At 40.5% G+C, this 19,374-nt stretch overlaps 1 protein-coding gene and 1 non-coding gene across 2 annotated transcripts in view; one reads left to right on the top strand and one right to left on the bottom strand.

The window, feature by feature from the left end:
- Positions 1 to 1,785: 1,785 nt before the first annotated feature.
- On the bottom strand, positions 1,786 to 1,857 carry TRNAD-GUC. The gene has a single exon. It is a non-coding gene; the product is annotated as a tRNA-Asp (tRNA).
- Positions 1,858 to 2,241: 384 nt separating this feature from the next.
- The window catches only part of LTA4H (leukotriene A4 hydrolase), a 30,521-nt gene continuing 13,388 nt past the window's right edge, over positions 2,242 to 19,374 (top strand). The window contains exons 1-8 of the mRNA XM_010836293.1: positions 2,242 to 2,508; positions 7,253 to 7,383; positions 9,168 to 9,288; positions 11,539 to 11,607; positions 14,398 to 14,502; positions 15,497 to 15,549; positions 18,620 to 18,692; positions 18,966 to 19,106. Of these exons, the coding sequence (XP_010834595.1) occupies positions 2,350 to 2,508; positions 7,253 to 7,383; positions 9,168 to 9,288; positions 11,539 to 11,607; positions 14,398 to 14,502; positions 15,497 to 15,549; positions 18,620 to 18,692; positions 18,966 to 19,106 (852 nt within the window). The 5' untranslated portion in view covers positions 2,242 to 2,349. The remainder of the gene's footprint in view (positions 2,509 to 7,252; positions 7,384 to 9,167; positions 9,289 to 11,538; positions 11,608 to 14,397; positions 14,503 to 15,496; positions 15,550 to 18,619; positions 18,693 to 18,965; positions 19,107 to 19,374) is intronic.

The following is a 19,374-nucleotide window of genomic DNA, read 5'->3' as shown; positions in this document are numbered from 1 at the left end:
CCTATACTCCTCCCTATTCCTCATTTTTCTTCCCTTCTCACATTGGCCACAGGTCTTGAGAAAGCAGCCTCTGTTCTATTTCCCCTCTACTCTTTTTATTGTTCAATTGCTGTTCTCTGTCATCCACCTTCAACTAAACCACAAAGGTCAACAAAACCACTATCTTCCCACCTCCATCCCATTGCCAAATTCAAGGAAGACTTTTTACTTCTTATTGTAATGGCCCTCTAGGCTGTATTTGACATTGCTGGTTGGCTCTTTTTAGTTTATTTCATGAGTTTCTTTTACTCTAGCACCACCATCCCCCACCTTTTAAAAAATGCAACTTTATTGAAGTAGAATTGAGAAATAAAATGTTAAGATATTGAAAGTGTGCGCGTGGTGATTTGGTATACATACACACGGTAAAAGGATTCCTCCCATCCTCTAGCTTTGTTTTCTTAAATTCTGGCATGCTCCAAGCTTCCCAGCTGTTTTCACTGCTCTTTTTGCACATGATCCCTGGGCTGAGTTTACTCACTGTCATAGTTTGACTCACCGCATGATGATACTCACATATCTACCTGAACCTTCCCCAGAATGTTTCAAGGATGCCTCCACTCTAACTCCCATACATTCTCAAACTCCATTTGTCCCAAGTTAAACTTAGATCTTTCCCACTTAAGTCTGTCCTCTTCACATAGTCTCTACTTCTGGTTAGACTAGACTAACCAACCACTGAAGCCTAGAACCTAACAAATCATCTTCTGCTCCTTCTTAATGTGACACCACTTATCTCTTAAGTATTCCTTCCATTCTTTCCTCTCCATCTCTACTTATTAGATACCTATGTCAGGCCCCCAGCATCTTCTTCCTGGACTATTTATTTTAGCAGTGGAAGTGAAGTGAAAGTCACTCAGTGGTGTTCCACATTTTGTGATCCCACGGACTGTAACCCCCCAGGTTCCTTTGTCTGAATTCTCCAGGCAAGAATACTGGAGTGGGTTGCCACGCCCTTCTCCAGGGGATCTTCCCAACTCTGGGATTGAACCCAGATCTCCCACATTGCAGGTGGGTTCTTTACCATCTGAGCCACCAGGGAAGCCTGGCAGTTTCCAAATCTCCTGACTCTGGTTTTGATACCTCATACCCATTTTCTGGGGCTTCCCTGGTGGCTCTGACTGTAAGGACTCTACCTGAAATGCAGGAGGTCCAGGTTCGATCCATGGGTAGGGAAGATCCCCTGGCGAAAGGCATGGCAACCCACTCCAGTATTCTTACCTGGACAATCCCATGGACAGAGGAGTCTGAGGGGCTACAGTTCATGGGGTCGTAAAGAGTCAGATGGAGACGAACACACACACAGTCATTCTCTGAATGCTACCAGTGTTCCTTTAAGCATTCAAGATTAAATGTCCAGCTGTTCAAAGTCCTTCGAGACACATTCTTCTCCAATTTTCCCAGTTTCAACTCTGAGGTTCCATTTTTTAGGAAAGTCATCCTTCAACCCCTCCTCACATCCAGTATGCCCCAGGTCTGCATTCCCCTTGCACCCACTGCACACTTTTATCATAAAATTCTCTCACTACAGTATACTGAGGTAATCGTTCTAAGTTTCTAAGATGAGAATGTGGTTTATTTTCGTTTTGATCTCTAGGGCCTGGAAATGTACATACTGGGTTGCCGACGTGGAAAGCAGACACAAAACGGTTTTAAAATATAAACCTTGATGTTGACTCTCTTTCACAGTAGCTTTTGAAATGCTTACATGAACCCTGCAAGGAAAAAAAAAAATTTCTTCAGTGCCTCCCCGTCGGGGAATCGAACCCCGGTCTCCCGCGTGACAGGCGGGGATACTCACCACTATACTAACGAGGAATTGCACGACAAACGTTGTTCTGACAGTTCTCTTATCTCTTTTTACCCCGCCCTTCTCATGACCCACAACCATCAGTGGGCCTGACACTTCTACTGCTATTGCAACTTCCATCGAAGTTGAATGGAACTAAAATAAAAGCCTTCACTTATTTCCATCTGCTTACCCTTCCTCTAACTTCCATTCCCCTCCTTTTCTCCCCTCCTCCCACTTTGGGAGAAATATCGATCCACTTCTACACCCCTCGACACACACACACACACACACTCCCAGAGAGCAAAGCGCACGCCTTGTCGCACTGCACCATGGGACTTGTAGTTCCATCAATGCCACACCCTACTCTTTACTGACTTTAAAGAACTTCCTTTCCCAGCGGACGCCGCGAATTCCTCCTCCTCTCTTTACCTCACTCCCCCTTTCTCTCGCGCTCAGCGGAGTAGTCTGGTTGCTGAGAGCTGGGGTGCAGATCGTGTGCATCGGGACTCCTCACAGCCATGCCCGAGGTAGTGGATACGTGCTCCTTGGCCTCCCCGGCGTCCGTCTGCCAGACCAAACACCTGCACCTGCGTTGCAGCATCGACTTTACTCGCCGGGTACTGAGCGGGACCGCCGCGCTCACCATCCAGTCCCAGGAGGACAATCTGCGCAGCCTGGTATGGTGGGACATGCTCCCGGGTGCCCGCCTCTCCCTGGCCACCCGTCTCGTCTCTCACCCCGCTTCGGCCCCTTCCTGATGCCTGCCCTCCGCCTGCTTCACGCATCCGTAGATGCTCCTCCTCAGCCCACAACCCTTGTTCTGCACCTCCTCTTCAGCCTCAACTCATTTCTCAGTGCCCCGTCTTCAGCCCCCTACGCATCCCATATCGATCCCTCCCAGTCCAACTGGAGTCTCTGCATTCCTTCTTTCCCACTATGTATACCTGCCTTCTCCTCCACTCCTTTCCCCCAAAGCCTCCTTCGCAGTTCCTGGACACATCCTGGTGCCCATTCTACGCCCCGCTCCTCACCCAGCCCTCAAGTTTCATCTTAGCGGGAATTCTCCTTTCCCCGCTAATCCTAGCTCCCAGCGCTAAAGCCGCCCCCTGTAGTCTCCCCATTTCCTCGGCCTGCAGCCCAGAACTCCCTCCTCAGGCCCCAGAATTCTTCCAGTCCCCAGCCCACTTTCCTCAGTCCACACTCTTAGCTAAGTCTCAGGCCCTCTGTCCTGCAGATTCTCAGTCCCACCTCTCCCTCCCAGGCCCCTTTATTTCAACCTGCAGATCTACAGGATACGACCGGATCACCATCTCCCTGCCAGTTCTAAAACCCCCTAGAATTCCGAGCCCCGCTGTAATACTTTCAGTCTCTGCTTTATAACTCCAGGTGCAGCTGTCTCCGGATTCATGGTTTTTCCTACCTTTGCTTCTTATCACCCTTCTCTGAGAATAATTTAAGGAGGGGTGGGACATTCAAGCTTTCTAAGGATGTCTCAATACAACTGATTAATAGTTGGTTCCCAGCAGCAAGTAATATTGCACTTTCTTAGAAAATAAGGACTTCTCCAAGCTCTCTAGCCACCAGAATGATGAAAAACTTGTTTGGCTTTGTGAAGTGTTATTATTTTATCTGTACAACATAGCCTATTTCCAGTGTTCTTACTCAAACTGTCTGATAATATTTGAATTTCAAAGATAAGGATTTTTACAAATAAGAGGAACAAGAAAACTAGCCATATATATTGCATAGTGTGGTGATGGCTACTACAGCCCAGCAATAAGCAATAGAGAAAGTATATTGTAAGCTTGATAGGGTGAATCAGTGGGATCCACTGATTGGGCGTATTAATAAGTTTAGATAAGAGTTGGTGGCTTTTATGACTTTTGCCTGCTTGAGTAATAGACCTGTATTTTGAGTTCATTGATATGAACCAATAAAGCACCTAACCTTCTTACTTTGTTATTTAACATTTTCCTAGACTAATTCTGGTTTGAAAAATTGGTGGACTCCTCTATGTATTGATTTGTAGTCCCCAGAAGTACTATAAGGAAATAAATAAATCAAAGTAGTATTAGCAAGATCACAACTATTTCCTTATAGGCTGCACTTTGTCTGCTTGAAATGCCAGGCTATCATTTATTATTGCAGACAGCTTTGCCCAGGTAGGATTGGCTGAACTGAAGTCCTCTTTCAATGCAATCTCTCCTTTTAGTAAAAGAAAGTGAATTTTGATAGTTTGTCACTGCTTAATGTGACCTTGCACTCCTATTTATAAAAATTAAACCTTTACCTCTGTTCCATGAGTAAGCTAGAGTTAGGACGCTTAAATTTTATGTCTGTTCAAAGTTCCAGTCTAAAAACTTGCCTGTTTTTTTGCATTCTGCAAATTTCAAGAGAAGATTTTTAAATTGCTAATTCCAACTAGCCAACTATCCAGTTTCCTTGGTTTTTCCTTCTCATTTCTATTTTTGATCAATTGCTTAATAACATTTATCAGTGAAATTTGAAGGGGAATTTCTTAAGTAATTTGGGAGTGCTAGCTGAGGTTAGGACTTGAGATACACAGCTTAAACATTGCATTTCCTATTTTCTCTTGGTCCAGGACTTGTTTCATGCATTAATTGGCATCTACTGTTTCTCTGGCACTGTGTGAAATTCTGGGAATGCGAGCCTAAGTAACATTCTTTTTCTTTTGAAGAGCCCTCAGTCTAATGGATAAAACAAATCCTTGTAATGTGGCACAGTAAGTGCTGCTGGAGAAAGCTGGGCCAGCTGCTGTAACAAACACAGAAGATAGGGAAAAGGTTTCACAGAAAAACAGTTAAAACAGTTTTCTGATACAGAACAGGTTTGAAAAGTTTAGGCAATACAAAAAATAGAAAATGTTCCACTGGGAAATGACCCAAATGATTCACCCTTATGGTTTTAGTGAAGTGAAAGTCACTCAGTCGTGTTCCACTCTTTGTGACCACATGGACTGTATAGTCCATGGAATTCTCCAGCCCAGAATACTGGAGGGGGTAGCCTTTCCCTTCTCCAGGGGATCTTCCCAACCCAGGGCTTGAACCCAGGTCTCCCACATTGCAGGCAGATTCTTTACCAGCTGAGCCACCAGGGAAACCCTTATGGTTATAAAAGTAGTATAAACATAAGTAGTTTATATACATAAGATACTCCCATCAGGTTTTTACAGCAAATCAGATATTCAGAAACAAGTACTGGAATATGAGCAAAGGAGTACCTTTATTATTCTTAAGCTATAAAATCCAGTATTTCTGAATGTGCAAGAGTGGGAAGATAATTTAATTTAGAGTAAGGGCAACCATTGAGGGACTTCCCAAAAAGAGGAGTACTCCAAAAGAAATAATAATTGCCCTTTGGAAGGAAAACTGATGATACTCATAACAAATTTGGCTGCTCTTAAAAAACAAAGAGAAAGGGAAAAGATAATAAAACCAGGATGGAAATTTCTTCCCAGCCAAAAACTCTAGACTCTAGATAAGAATAAAATTGTTGAAATTTCCTCAACTTATCACCCAGTTAACTGATCCAAAAGAGAGGGGATTGGAAAGTGACTGTTTCTTGGCTGTCTAACTCCCCATGCTATTCTAGGCCAGATTTCAAGGGAAAGATGTCAGAGGTAGGAAGGTTAGATAGTGAGCAGTTCTGAAAGTTCACAGGGCCTGACCTAGGGTGGTGGTGGAAGGAAAAAAAAAACTATGAGGACAGTGTGAAAGAAAACTTTGTTACTTGGCTATGTGGGATTGGGAAGTGGGACCAATTGTGGATTATTTGAATATTTCAAATCTTAGGTAAGTTGAGGAGTTCCATCAGTGGAATAGAGACAACAGGAGAGAGAGCAAACTTGGGGTACAGAAGGGTGGCTTTGTTTTTAGAATCTTCAGGAGCCTATTGAATATGAGATGCTATTTCCCATGGAAATGTTAACCAGACAGTTAGAGATACCTGCTGAAGTCCTGGGGAGGGGAGGCAGCTGCGAAAGAGATGGGTAGTCACCTGCACAGAGGTTCCAGGTGAAGATGTGAGAATGAGCAAAACTAGGGATTGAATATGGTAAGTAAACTGAAAGCCCAAGGCTAGTTAGTGCATGGGGACATATCTAGATTTTGTAGTTAGATAGGAGGGGGAGGAAAAAAGTATTAGACAAAGATGTGTGACTTCACACATCATTAATGTGTGCAGCCAAGGAAAGGCCTTCAAACAGATGTTATGGTCCACTGGGGCCATTAGCAGCAGAGGTCCAGGTTACTGAACAGAAAAGACCTATTGATCAGGAGGACTGCCCTTCCTGTGGCACAGAAACTAGAAGTCAGACTAAAGAGGAGAAAGGGAGGATAGATTGATGAGGAAGTGGAAATAGCAGCCAGAGATAACCCTTGGAGTTTAAGGAAGGAAGGAGAAAAGTAGAATAGTTATCAAAGCGGGCAGAAGGATTGAGTGAAGTTTTAAAATTAATATAGGAAGCTGGAAGCTTTAAGTTGTTTGGAAACAGGCTTGTGGCATAGGAAGGTTGAAGATTCTAGGACAAGAGATTAGTTGAGAGATAATGAAAGGGTATGGGTTCTAGGGCTTAGATAGAGGAACATTGGGATGGAAAATCCTCAGACACTTGTTGCCACTCCCTTCCTGCCCAAAGCAGATAATCTGCCTGGCAAGTAGATATGCACTCCCAATCTCCCAGTAGCAGGGGTCCCCAACTTCCAGGGTCTAATGCCTGATAATCTGTGATGGAGCTGATGTAATAATAATAAAGTACACAATAAATGTGATGTGGATGAATCATCCTGAAACCATCCCCCCAACCCCCCTGGTCTGTGGAAAAATTGTCTTCTGTGAAACCAGTCCCTGGTGCCAAGAAGGTTGGGGACCGCTGCTCTGTAGGGCCATTTGATCAGAGTTGCTGTAACCAGGTTGGACGTTCTCTAGATACGCAAAGCAGTACAGTCTGCTTATTTGCCTGATTAGCACCAAGATTTGTTTTAATTTTGGGGTCTGTGAAATTAGTACAGAGCAGTAGGACTATATGAATTGTAGGAAGACATACAAGGTAATATATATTGAGGAGTCATGATGAAAGACAAGTTATGGATGAGCTTTTTCATAGTAGAGAAGTTAAGTTTTAGGAGACAGAAGCAAAGGCATTTTCATTTAGATCTGACTTTTACTTAAAGCCAGGGCTTCCCTGGTAGCTCAGACGGTAGAGGGGAAGTTTAGAGAATGTGGATTGGGACCTACGCTAACTGTCAACTCCTTTAATTCCTGTCTTTCACTCTGTATCTTACTCTGTCTTAAAGCAACTAGTTCTAATCTGAAATTGTAGTAAGACTGTGACTATCATTTAGTTTTTCCCAGTGCATAAAACAATTTTCTTATCATCTAAAAATACTGATTTATTTCTAGATTCTGGATACAAAGGACCTCACAATAGAAAAAGTGGTCATCAATGGACAAGAAGTCAAATATACTCTTGGAGAAAGACAAAGTTACAAAGGATCACCAATCGAAATCTCTCTTCCTATTGCTCTATGCAAGTATGGATATTCTTATCTTTCTCTTTTATGGCTAAATAAGGGGAATATATATTTTTATTGTAGTTTCTTTTTTCATTTCCTATTTTTAGTTTGTGTGTATGTAGTAATTGGTACACTCCTCCTACCAATCTGCTGTTCAGATCGAAGCTTATAGTGAAAATTATATATTCCTAAAATACTAAAGAAATTCACTGTATAAAATACTCAAAAATAGGACTTGATAACTGTTACTTCTTCACTCATCATGTTAGTAATACCTAGAGTGATGGTGGGAATGCCTTAAGGAAGCATTTCTGGGTCACCTGGGAAGTTCTTACAAGCTGTGTATTTTTCACCTCCTCGCCAGAGGCTGGCCAGTTTTATTAATGGAATAACAATGACAAACATAAGTGCTTGGGATAAGTGCTGTAGATGTATTCTTTCTTCTAATCCCTATAGTAACCCTTTGTGGCGTGATCTACATTTTACAAAGGGTTACTATAAGCGTTTGGGCTTCCCAGGTGGCCCTACTGGTAAAGAACCTGCCTGCTAATGCAGGAGATGTAAGAGATGCAGGTTTGATCCCTGGGATGAAAAGATCCCCTGGAGGAGGGCATGGCAACCCACTCCAGTATTCTTGCTTGGAGAATCCCATGGACAGAGGAGCCTGGTGGGCTACAGTCCATGGGTCACAAAGGGGCATGACTGAAGTAACTTAGCATGCATGCACTATAAGGATTAAAGACTACATCTACTGCGCTTATCCCAAGATTAGTATGTAGAAATGGTTAGGTGAAATGGTTATGTGTTTGTCATTGTTATTCGATTAATACAAGTGACAAATGAGGGAAGGGAACCTCCGAGACAGAAGGTAACTTGTTCAAGAAAGTTAGCCAGAGGTGTCATGTTGGGAGTATATCCCACTCCTTGGTATATTGGGGAGGGAATAAATGGTGGAAAACCACTGACCTAGAGCAAAGTCAATCTAATCCCACCTTGTACCAGCCAGTGTTTTCATATCTTCTCTTCCCATTTAAGAAAAAGAAAGGAAACACACATAATTTGTGAGGTATATCATTAACCATATTCCACAGATGAAGCAACTATGGCATAGGAAGGTCAAATAATTTGCTCAAGTTCACAGCACAGCCAAGTTCACAGTCAGTGGTAGAGTCAGGACTCAAGCACAGCCACTGGTCTCCAGGGCTCTTGCTGTTTCTTCATTAACAATGCTGCTCGATCTATCTGGGTGAAGGACCCAGTTTTTGTTAGTTCCAGTCCACCACAGGCTAATACTTTTGTAAAATGCAGTAAAAACTAATTACTAGGAAGAAGAGATTAAATACAAACACATATGCTTTTATCATAGATTTAACAGACATGAACATTTACTCTCAAGTTCTTGACTTAACTCTTCCAGAAACAGTTTGCAAACTAGCACTGCCCTGTGTTATGCTCTGCCACCCCTGCAGTGGTCGTCAGCATTCCAAAGTTATTTCTTCTACCTTCCCACCACTGTAAAAGATTACCTGGTATCACAGAAAAAAAGCTGGGGTGTTCACCTAATATTATTTCCTCTTACATCTTCATAAGCAGTTACCATGTAGAAAAAAAGACTCATAGGCTGACACTCAGGTAAGAGCGTGCAAGGCAAACATTCCTAGAACTTATTCTCAAGCAGTAATGAGACCTCATAAAATTCTGTTTATATTATTTGGTGTATATCATGTTGTTTATGTACTATGAATTAAAATTTTAGTTAGATTGAATTGTATACTATTAATGTATTTGTTCCTTTCATACAGAAATCAAGAAATTGTTATAGAGATTTCTTTCGAGACATCTCCAAAATCTTCTGCTCTTCAGTGGCTCACTCCTGAACAAACTTCTGGGAAAGAGCACCCCTATCTCTTTAGTCAGTGCCAGGTAAAAAGGACTTGGGATGGTTTCTTATTCCCAGCTCATGCAACTGAATGAAGCAAAGTGGACAGTGGTCTTACGGATACTGGAATCTTACCTAAGATAGTATTTATCTTATAAAGACTACATACATTTTCATTTATATCTCTCACCATTAATACATTCATATATTATTTTTAAAAAGAAACTTCCTTTCATTTGAAACATGTCTACCTAGGCTGGACTATCTAGGTCATATTTATTAATATATTCATATCCTCAGCACCTACCATAGAACTTGGCATAGAGTGGGCACTCAGTAAATGGTCTTAAAATGAAAGGAAAACACTGTTAAACAAAATATGTACTGGTTATGAAAACTGCTTAACAATAAAGGGAAGGATCAGATTTCCCATTCCTCTCCAGACACCCTTGTCCAGAGATAACAACTGAGTTGGTCGGTAGCCTTTCCAGATTTTTCTTACACATTTACAAATGTACACATTATGTATATATATTAATGTACCATTAAGATGATATGATTTAGACTACATCTATTTTCTGTTTAAAAACTAAAAATAAAGAACATACTTAGAGATAGTCTGTCACAAGAATAATACGTGTCAAACTCCTGAAAGAAACAAAACTAATTCTTTTAGCAATCAAATAGTTTACAATTAAAAGAATTTATTTCATTAAACATTTACTATATTTCCAAGCATTGTGTAAGGTACTCTGCATATTTAATCCTTTAAATATTCCTCTGTGTAAGACACTATGGTAGGCTCACATTTGAAAACAAGTCTATCAGAAAAGAAGCAATGCTGGCAATGTTTACTTTTTATTGCCAAATGAAGTTTTATTTTTTGTCAAGAAACCCTCAGTTCACTAATCTGGAAGAGATACCATGATCTAGGCAAGAATGTACCAATTATACACTCCATCTCTTATTTGATTTTCATCAGTAATTATTATGGAATGTCCATAAACTAAAGCTAGCAAGAAATGCAAGATCTGTGAGTCACAAGAATGTGAATTTTGAACATTTTATTCCATTTCTTGTTGGCAGCAGTTTTCAAAATGGAGGAAAGCGATTTCAGTTAAATTACTACAGTTGATAGGAAGCACATAGACATGTTTTGTTTGATGAGTTTGCTTATAGCTGTTCTCTATGCATATTTTCCTGGGTTTGGTCTTATCCAGTGAAATACACATAAACCTCACCCCTGGCATTGCGGAGTCACATAACCATGAACCTTTAAGGAACCCTAAATGCATGGTCTTAGAACCTTGTTTGGGGAGAGCAGACTATCTGGTTCTTCTAGTTCAACTTAATCCAACTAGAAGTGAGGTCACTTGGACTCCTGTATCTTTGGAGAATCTATTAGATCTGAAGTGAAAAGAGCTGGTGTCTGGAGGATAGGAGGAAGTTTGCAGAGGTGTGAAGTGTGTCTGGGATTTATAACAACCTCAGAGAGAGAGGTGAGTGTCAATGTTCCTTCTAGCTCAGTGAGGTTGGGTTCCCTTTGCTCACCAGCAATAGATGCAGACTTATCTGACAACAGGCCAGGGTATGAAATTGTAGGTACTCTGGTCATTCTTCTTGATGGAATTGATCATTATGACAGATGGATGTGGAAGCAAAGAAACGCTCTACCTGTTAGGTGAATGGATATGTCTAGATGGTGTTAAAAGAGACTTTTCTTTCTCCCTCCTGTCTTCCTAGTGTTTACTTTCAAGGTTTGCCACAAGATCAAAATGTCAAGACCTTAACTGCATTGTCCAAGCTGTGTTTCTCAGAAAACTGGCGTCCCATTAGACTTTAATAATTAACCAAAAGAAAGTGGGTTTTGTGTTGAAATAAGTATAAGAATTTGAACAGGTTTCTTCAGAGCCTTCAGAAAGCTAATGTTCCTGGTGACTCTCCCAGACAGGCATGTAACATGCCATGGCTCTCAAATTTACTTCACTAAAGAGCCTTTTTTGACAGGGTTCTTAACAACTTCTCATTGGGCGCTACTGTTGCTCAGGAATCATTGTTTAACCTTGCTTCATGCTCCAACTGAAATGTGAGGGTGGGGCATACATTAAAAGGGGAAATTAGATTTTTTTATCCACAGATGTACTTTTGCTACTTGAAAAGAACTGAAGAAATATGAGACATTTTTACTTTTAAAAGAACGTATCTAAGAACAATGCTGCAATTGTAATGACTTCTTAATGACTTGATTTATGAGTCAGGGAAACAGCTGTTTCTTTTTTCCCTCTCTCTCCCAGGCTATCCACTGTAGAGCTATTCTTCCTTGCCAGGACACTCCTTCCGTGAAATTAACCTACAGCGCAGAGGTAACTATTACTGAAATTATTAGCTGAATTGTTCTGTATAAGTATTTTTATAGGGACTACATTAAATCTATAGATTGCTTTGGGTAGTATGGATGTTTTAGCAATATTAATTCTTCCAATCCATGAACACAGATTGTGTTTCCAAAATGAATCAAATAAGTCAATAATGATAAGCAGAGATAATAATGTTTTTTTTAGCTAGCAATAGTTTACTTATTAAATTCTGCCTGAAATATGTTAGAAAAATGGATCTCATTTTGAACCTCTGTTCCAAAGGCAGTTTCAAACATAAATGTAAAAAAGGGAAATGAGTGTCATTCTGATTTTAAAAAGAATTCAGAGGCTTTCCTGGTGGATCAGTGGTGAAGAATCCACCTGCCAGTACAGGGTTCGATCCCTGCTCCCGGGAGATCCTGCATGCCGCAGAGCACCTAGGCCCGTGTGCCACAACTATTGAGCCTGTCTCTAGAGCTGGGAGCCGCAACTAGACCAATGCTCTGCAGCAAGAGAAGCCACGGCAGTGAAAAGCTCGCACACTGCAACGAACAGTAACCCCTGCTTGCTGCAACTAGAGAAAAAAACCTATGCAGCAACCAAGACCAAGTGCAGCCAAAAATAAACAAAATAACATACACAAAAAAAGAATTCTAGACCTAAAATCAAGAATTTGGGAGCAACTCTTTTTAACTTTGAAAAAAATTTGTAGGATTAAATGCTCTAAAAATGCACTTTGGGCATATCGTTTCAGTCGTGTCCTACTCTTTGCAACCCCATGGACCATAGCCCACCAGGCTCCTCTGTCTGTGGGATTTCCCAGGGAAGAATACTGGAATGGGTTGCCATTTCCTCCTCCAGGGGGTTTTCCCGACGCAGGGATCAAACCCACATCCCTTCTGTCTCCTGCATTGCTGGTGAATTCTTTACCACTAGCACCACCTGGGAACTAGCCATGTAAATATCTATCTAGGTATCCTAATGGGTGTATATTACAGACTTATTTGTATGCATTTCCAACATATTCTTGTTGTAGGTACTGCTAACCCTTTTACGAAAAGGTGGACTATAATTAATAAATACTAGCCCAGAGGCTAGACTTACTCATACCAGGCAAATGGAACTGAGGACCATCTGGTATTTATGGAAACATCTTGATTCCCACATTGTCCCACCACCAAACTACCCTGAGCATAACGCTGCAGAAACTACAGTTGGAGGCCAAGAATCCCAGGATCTGGGATCTTCTCCACCACTGAATAACTGCATGATCTTCGGCAAGTCTTGTGACCTCACCACCTCAGCTTTCTCATCTGGATGATGTATCACTGCCTAAATGAAGGGAGGAAGTGGAACCACAGTAGTCTCTAGGCTTTTAGCTCCAGGATCTGTGGCTATAGCAGCGCTGGTTCTGGAGCTCCTGATTCTGTGCTTGTCACAGTAACAGCTTTGAGGGCTGGGCCAGGGTTCGATCCCTGGGTTGGGAAGATCCCCTGAAGAAGGGGATGGCAACCCACTCCACCATTCTTGCCTGGAGAATCCTATGGACAGAGAAGGCTGGTGGGCTACAGTTCACAGGGTCACAAAGAGTCGGACACAACTGAGCGACTAACATTACTACGTGCAGACAGAACAAGAAAGTCCACAATTGTTGGGATGGATGCTTGCTAAGTCACTAATACTCAGGGGATGGTCCTTTATCCTGGCATTCATTAGAAGTAACACTTTCAGAATCATGGAGCTGGGGTACACACACCAATGACCATAGGTTTGCTCCATAAGGATCTTCCCCATACAAGGTTCCAGAGAAGATTATTTCACCTTTCTCAGCAATAAGCTTAAGTTCCTCACACTCAAGATCCTTAAAAAGTAGAATTTGGGACTTCCCTGGTGACACAATGGATAAGAATCCACCTGTCAGTGCAGGAGACACGGGTTCAGTCTCTGGTCAGGGAAGATTCCATGTGCCACGCAGCAGCTAAGCTTGTGCCACAGCTACTGAGCCTGCATGCTGCAGCTGCGAAAGCCTGCCTGCCTGGAGCCTGTGCTGTGCAACAAGAGAAGCCACTGCAGTGAGAATCCTGCACACTGCAACTAGAGAGTAGCCCCTACTTGACATAACTAGAGAAAGCCTAGCACAGCCAAAAATACATAAATTAATTAAGATATTTTATTTTTTTATTTTTTTTTAAATTTTATTTTATTTTTAAACTTTAGATATTTTAAAAGTAGAATGTTGTAACTCTTATGTTTTAAATATTTAAATTTTCAGAGTTGTATTCTCTGTTCTAAAGTGAGTATAGCATCCTTTTGAATCTCTCCTGAGGGTATAGAGGGGATCAGGCCTGGTGACTGCCATTGCCAGGTGTGATAAAAATATTAACATAATAAAAATAAATGATTAAAATAAATAATGTACGTTCTTTATAAGTAACATAAATTTAGGTTATTTATTCCTCACAACAATTCTATGAAGTATGACCCTCATTTGATTTAGGAAATGGAGGCTCAGGAGGGTTATTTACCCAAGTCCATGCAGTTAGTAAATGGCAGAGCTGGGATTTTAATCTAGTTTCTACCAAATGCTTTCAGTATGAATAGGTGAATGAAAATGTTGATATTTCACATTCATTTTTAAAGAAGCCAGTTTTACATACGCTAATTCTGTTTATAAAACTGATACGTATGACTGTACTGAGTTCATAGTCTACTGGATCAAGAGTCAAGAAGGCGGAAGAGGTTATTTTACGTAGAACATTTTATTTATAACTGGTAATGACTTTTCTTCTCCATTAGGTGTCTGTCCCCAAAGAACTGGTGGCACTTATGAGTGCCATTCGTGACGGAGAAGCACCTGACCCAGAAGACCCAAACAGGAAAATTTACAGATTCAGCCAAAAAGTAAGATCTTAGGGTCTAGATTTTGTGTTTTAGTTGGTGGTGAACTCTAAATAGCTTCTTCCCATTTGGAAAGCAAAATGGCTTTTGAAATATTTCAGAATTTAGAACGCAGCTTCTGCTTTTTTTCTCTATCTCTTGCTCTTTTGAAATATTTAATTATGCTTGCAATGTTGTATTGAAGAAGGAAGCTGCTGGGTAGGTATGGTAGGGGGTGTGCCTGATGCATTTTTGCTCATCTCAGTCAGTAGCAGGTTTCTTGTTCCTAAGTTACTTTGACCTGCCCTGGTACCGAACTATGGGTATGTATTGGCATAGTCTTCACAGATGGAAGAGTGCTTAGACCAAAAAACAGTTTCAGTCCTTTAAGTTACAATTCCTAGGTAGCTGGTAGTTTGACTTCTTTCTTTGACTTTTAATGAATTGTGTCTGTTGTCTGTGTGTGTGTGTACATTAATGATTTTTAAAATCACCCTCCTTAGCAGAACTTGTCATTGAATCACAGTGGACAATTCTGTCCCCACACCAGCTTCTGGGATTCTAAAACGTTTAGCATCCTTTCATTGCTGGATTATTTTGTGTCTCTCAAATATGCCAGGAGTGATTTCAAAAAAGCAATTTAAAGCGAAATTTTTTAATTCAAGAAGAAAGGACAAAACAAAGAGGAAAGCACAGTTGCCTTCTTATATGTTAATTTTTGTGAAATGCTTAAGAGGTACCTTGTAATACTGTGCAGTCGTATTTTTCACATTTCAGAAGCTTTCCTTCCTAATAGGATAAAAGGAAAATAGATGTTTTGAAAGTTTTTATATTACAATTTTGAACTGCTAGACCCCTCAAAAATGGGAACCATTTGAGAAGTACCAAAAGAAAGTAATCTACACTAATGTTTGGAGATTTGAAAGGAAACTTTCTTTTGAATATGAATTGTCTTATTCTGTTAACATTCTTAATCACTAATTCGAGCATGTACTGTGTGTCTTGTTTGCCCCTTCAGGTTCCAATCCCCTGCTACCTGATTGCTTTGGTTGTTGGAGCTTTAGAAAGCAGGTGAGCTTTTGAACAAATTTTGAAGTATACACAAAGATCAAACCTTAGGTGTTTTGACCCTCTGTCAGGATTTATTGTTAGATCACTTTTGTGTTTCTCAAGATAATAAGCTGATAGCTCTAGAAATATTCAAATCTAATCATGAAATGTGAATCACAAATTAATTTTAAATTAAAAGATCTTTACCAGTCACCCCTTGGACTTTCCAAGTATTAGAGAATGAGCATACTCTTACTGTTAATCTGGAGTCTAAAACAAGTTTAAACAAGTCAATCCTCATAACCTCTGTTTTTTCATCCTTCAAATTACGACATCCCCCTTCCTACCTCATTGGGTGATTATGTGCAATAAATGAGATAAAGTATTTTAAAGCACTTGGAAGCCTATGAATATTACAGAAATATAAGATATTTTGTTAAAGTTTTACCAGCAGCTGCTGCTGCTGCTAAGTCGCTTCAGTCGTGTCTGACTCTGTGTGCCCCATAGACGGCAGCCCACCAGGCTCCCCCGTCCCTGGGATTCTCCAGGCAAGGACACTGGAGTGGGTTGCCATTTCCTTCTCCAATGCGTGAAAGTGAAAAGGGAAAGTGAAGTCGCTCAGTCGTGTTTGACTCTTAGCAAACCCATGGATTGCAGCCTACCAGGCTCCTCCATCCATGGGATTTTCCAGGCAAGAGTACTGGAGTGGGGTGCCATTGCCTTCTCCGTACCAGCAGCTAGAGTGCCCTTTTCTTAATTTCTTGTTTGTTCCTATTTCTAAACAACTGAAAACTAAGAATGGCTGTATAGTAATCACATTCTTTAAATTGCCAGAAATGTGGACATGGTGGACATGTCAGACAAACACAGCTTCTGGTCCAGCTCTCGAAGTTAACTATGAACATCCCAGGGTAGCTCACTTCTCAGGATGAGCATCTGTGAGCATCAGGATGAACACTCACCAAGACATACCCACATCTCACTTCAGAGGATGCTGAAGGTTTTGGGGTTTTATCTTCGTCACCTAAAACCTAGAAATAATCGTATGTACTTCAAAAGATTTTTGTGAGGATTGATAGACCCAACATAAGTAAAGCTCCTGACGTATAGGAGGCACTCACTAAATAATTGTCATCATTGTCATAGCAGTTGCCAATTAGCAGGTCTCATTAGGTACCAGCTCCAATGCATCAGGCTTCTCTTGTGGCTCAGCTGGTAAAGAATCTGCCTGCAATGCGGGAGAGCTGGGTTCAATCCCTGGGCTGGGAAGATCCCCTGGAGGAGGGAAAGGCTACCCCCTCCAGTGTTCTGACCTGGAGAATTCCATGGACTGTGTTGTCCATGGGATCACAGAGAGTCAGACACGACTCAGCGACTTTCATTTTCACTTTCCAGAGCATCATCCTCTTGAATCCTCACACCTCTGTGAAATGAATACAATTACTCTTTCTCATTTTACCAATAAAAAAAACTCAGTGAGTTTAAATAACTGGGTCAGAGTAGCATAGCTAGAAAATATCAGAGCTGGGACCCATCCTAGGCCATCTGATGTTGGAGCCCCTGTAGCTTAGAACTCTGCTGTCTGGAGGAGCAGCCACTAACCACATGAGGATTGATGTGCTATAAATGTAAACCACACACTGGATTTCTAAAGACTTAATATGAAAAAAAAGAATGCAAAATATTTTACTAATAATCTTTTATGCTGATTACATGTCAAAATGATAATATTTTTGGTATATTGGGTTAAAATATAGTATTAAAACCGATTTCACCCTCTTCATTTTGCTTTTTTTTTTTTAAAAAAAATGTGGCTACTAGACAATTTAAAATTACACACGTAGCTCACATTTGCAGCTGTCATTAATTTATATTACATAGCCCTGGTTACCATTTCTACTCACAGTGGTCTACAGACCAATAGCTTTGGCATCTCCTGGGAGTTAGTTAGAAAGGCGAGAACTTCCCTGATGGTCCAGTGGCTAAGACTCCATTTTCCCAATGCAGGGGGCCTGGGTTCAATCCCTGGTTGAGGAACTAGATCCCACATGTTGCAACTATGACCTGGCACAGCCAAATAAATAAATATTTTTAAAAAGGAATAAGAAAGACAAGTCCTTGGGTCCTATCCCAGACCTACTACATCAAACTTTGTATTTGCACAAGCTCTCCAAATAACTGTAAGCACATTGATGTTTAGAGGCATTGCCCTAGAGTCCACTGCCTTTCTGGGGAAGAATATCAAGGCAAAGTCTTATTGTTTGGGGTTTGCATTGCATACAATTTTCAAGATGAAATTTAGATTAAAAAAATGTTTGAGTTATAGTCCTATATGTGATATATAGTTATATTTGTTTCTTCCTTGTATTTAAATTGTGGTTTTAAAAGAGAAACACAAAATTATAATAACTAGCTTTAATATATAGTTCAGTAGTCACTTGTGTCATTATTGAAACAAATCTCCAAAACTTTTTCATCTTGAAAAATTGAACCTCTGTACCCTTTATACAACAGCTCCATTTCCACCTCTGTAACCACTGTTCTGTTTTCTGTTTCACTGAGTTTGACACTGAGTTTGACTCATAGATAATCAGAGAGTATGTGTCCATCAGTAACCGCCTTATTGCACCATGTTACAGCATTTGACAGAATTTCCTTCTCTTTCTGTTTGTTTATTCTTCTATAAAAGCGATCAACCTTTAAGTGCATAACAGAGTTTACATCCACTTCTATTCTAGAATAATCTCTTATTGAGCCATGACTGGGTTTCTACAGTTGTAAGATTGAGGGAAGAAAAAACTAGATCCCTAAGGGTCTTACTTGAGCCAGTGAGCTAACCTTTGGGGGCACATAACGTCTAGGTTTTCACGTGGCTCAAGCTGCTCCCCTTTATAGACAAGCAGATTTACTGCTGCATGTACAACAGGAGGTTTGTACCTCAGAAAAACCACTTAGCCTCACCTCCTCCCCATAAGCATGTGGTAAATCATACTCCTGTCAGGATTTGTGTGCAGACACTTTAAATCTTTCCTAGAACCAGGTGAGTAATTTGCCCTGAATTTCATTTTTATTGAGCCTTTTCATTTTGCAGGCAGATTGGCCCAAGGACATTGGTATGGTCTGAGAAAGAGCAGGTGGAAAAGTCTGCTTACGAATTTTCTGAGGTTGGTCATAAAGTTACCCTTTTTAAAATAATAGTGATAGAAAGTAGATTTAAGATTTTGAGTATGAAACGAATGGTTTTAAGTAATGTGGTAAAAGAGTCAAATAGTGTATCTTATTTTATATGAGTTTGCAGTTGATGCGTTTTTGGGGTATCATTGTCATTTAAAATAGCATCATTAACTCATAGTCTTCGTAGAAAGCAATGTGTACTTTTAAGAAATTTATGATGGCAATGATTAAGATGTACAAATATATATGCATTCATTTTCCAGACTGAATCTATGCTTAAAATTGCAGAAGATCTGGGAGGCCCATATATTTGGGGGCAGTATGACCTATTGGTCCTGCCGCCATCCTTTCCCTATGGCGGCATGGAGAACCCTTGCCTCACTTTTGTAACTCCTACTCTGCTGGTAAGTGTAAATGTTTCTTCATCTAAAGTTGAATTTGCTTCAAACATACACCTAGATAAGAAGAAACTTCAGCTCCTAATAATTTTTTTAAAGTCTTTTATTTATGTAATCTTTGTTTCTGATTTTATTGTTTCTTGTAGTTACTATCATCATATCAACTTCTAACTTGGCCATTTGGGAGAAAATAATATAGGTTCAAGGTGCTTTGGGATGCTGGGACTGGAAGGTTGTGTAATAACAGTCTATTGATGGATTGTGTATCCAGAGA

This window comes from Bison bison, unplaced genomic scaffold (genome assembly GCF_000754665.1).
Source record: "Bison bison bison isolate TAMUID 2011002044 unplaced genomic scaffold, Bison_UMD1.0 scf7180017864062, whole genome shotgun sequence".
NCBI lineage: Eukaryota > Metazoa > Chordata > Mammalia > Artiodactyla > Bovidae > Bison > Bison bison.
This window is presented reverse-complemented; position numbering and strand designations above follow the sequence as displayed.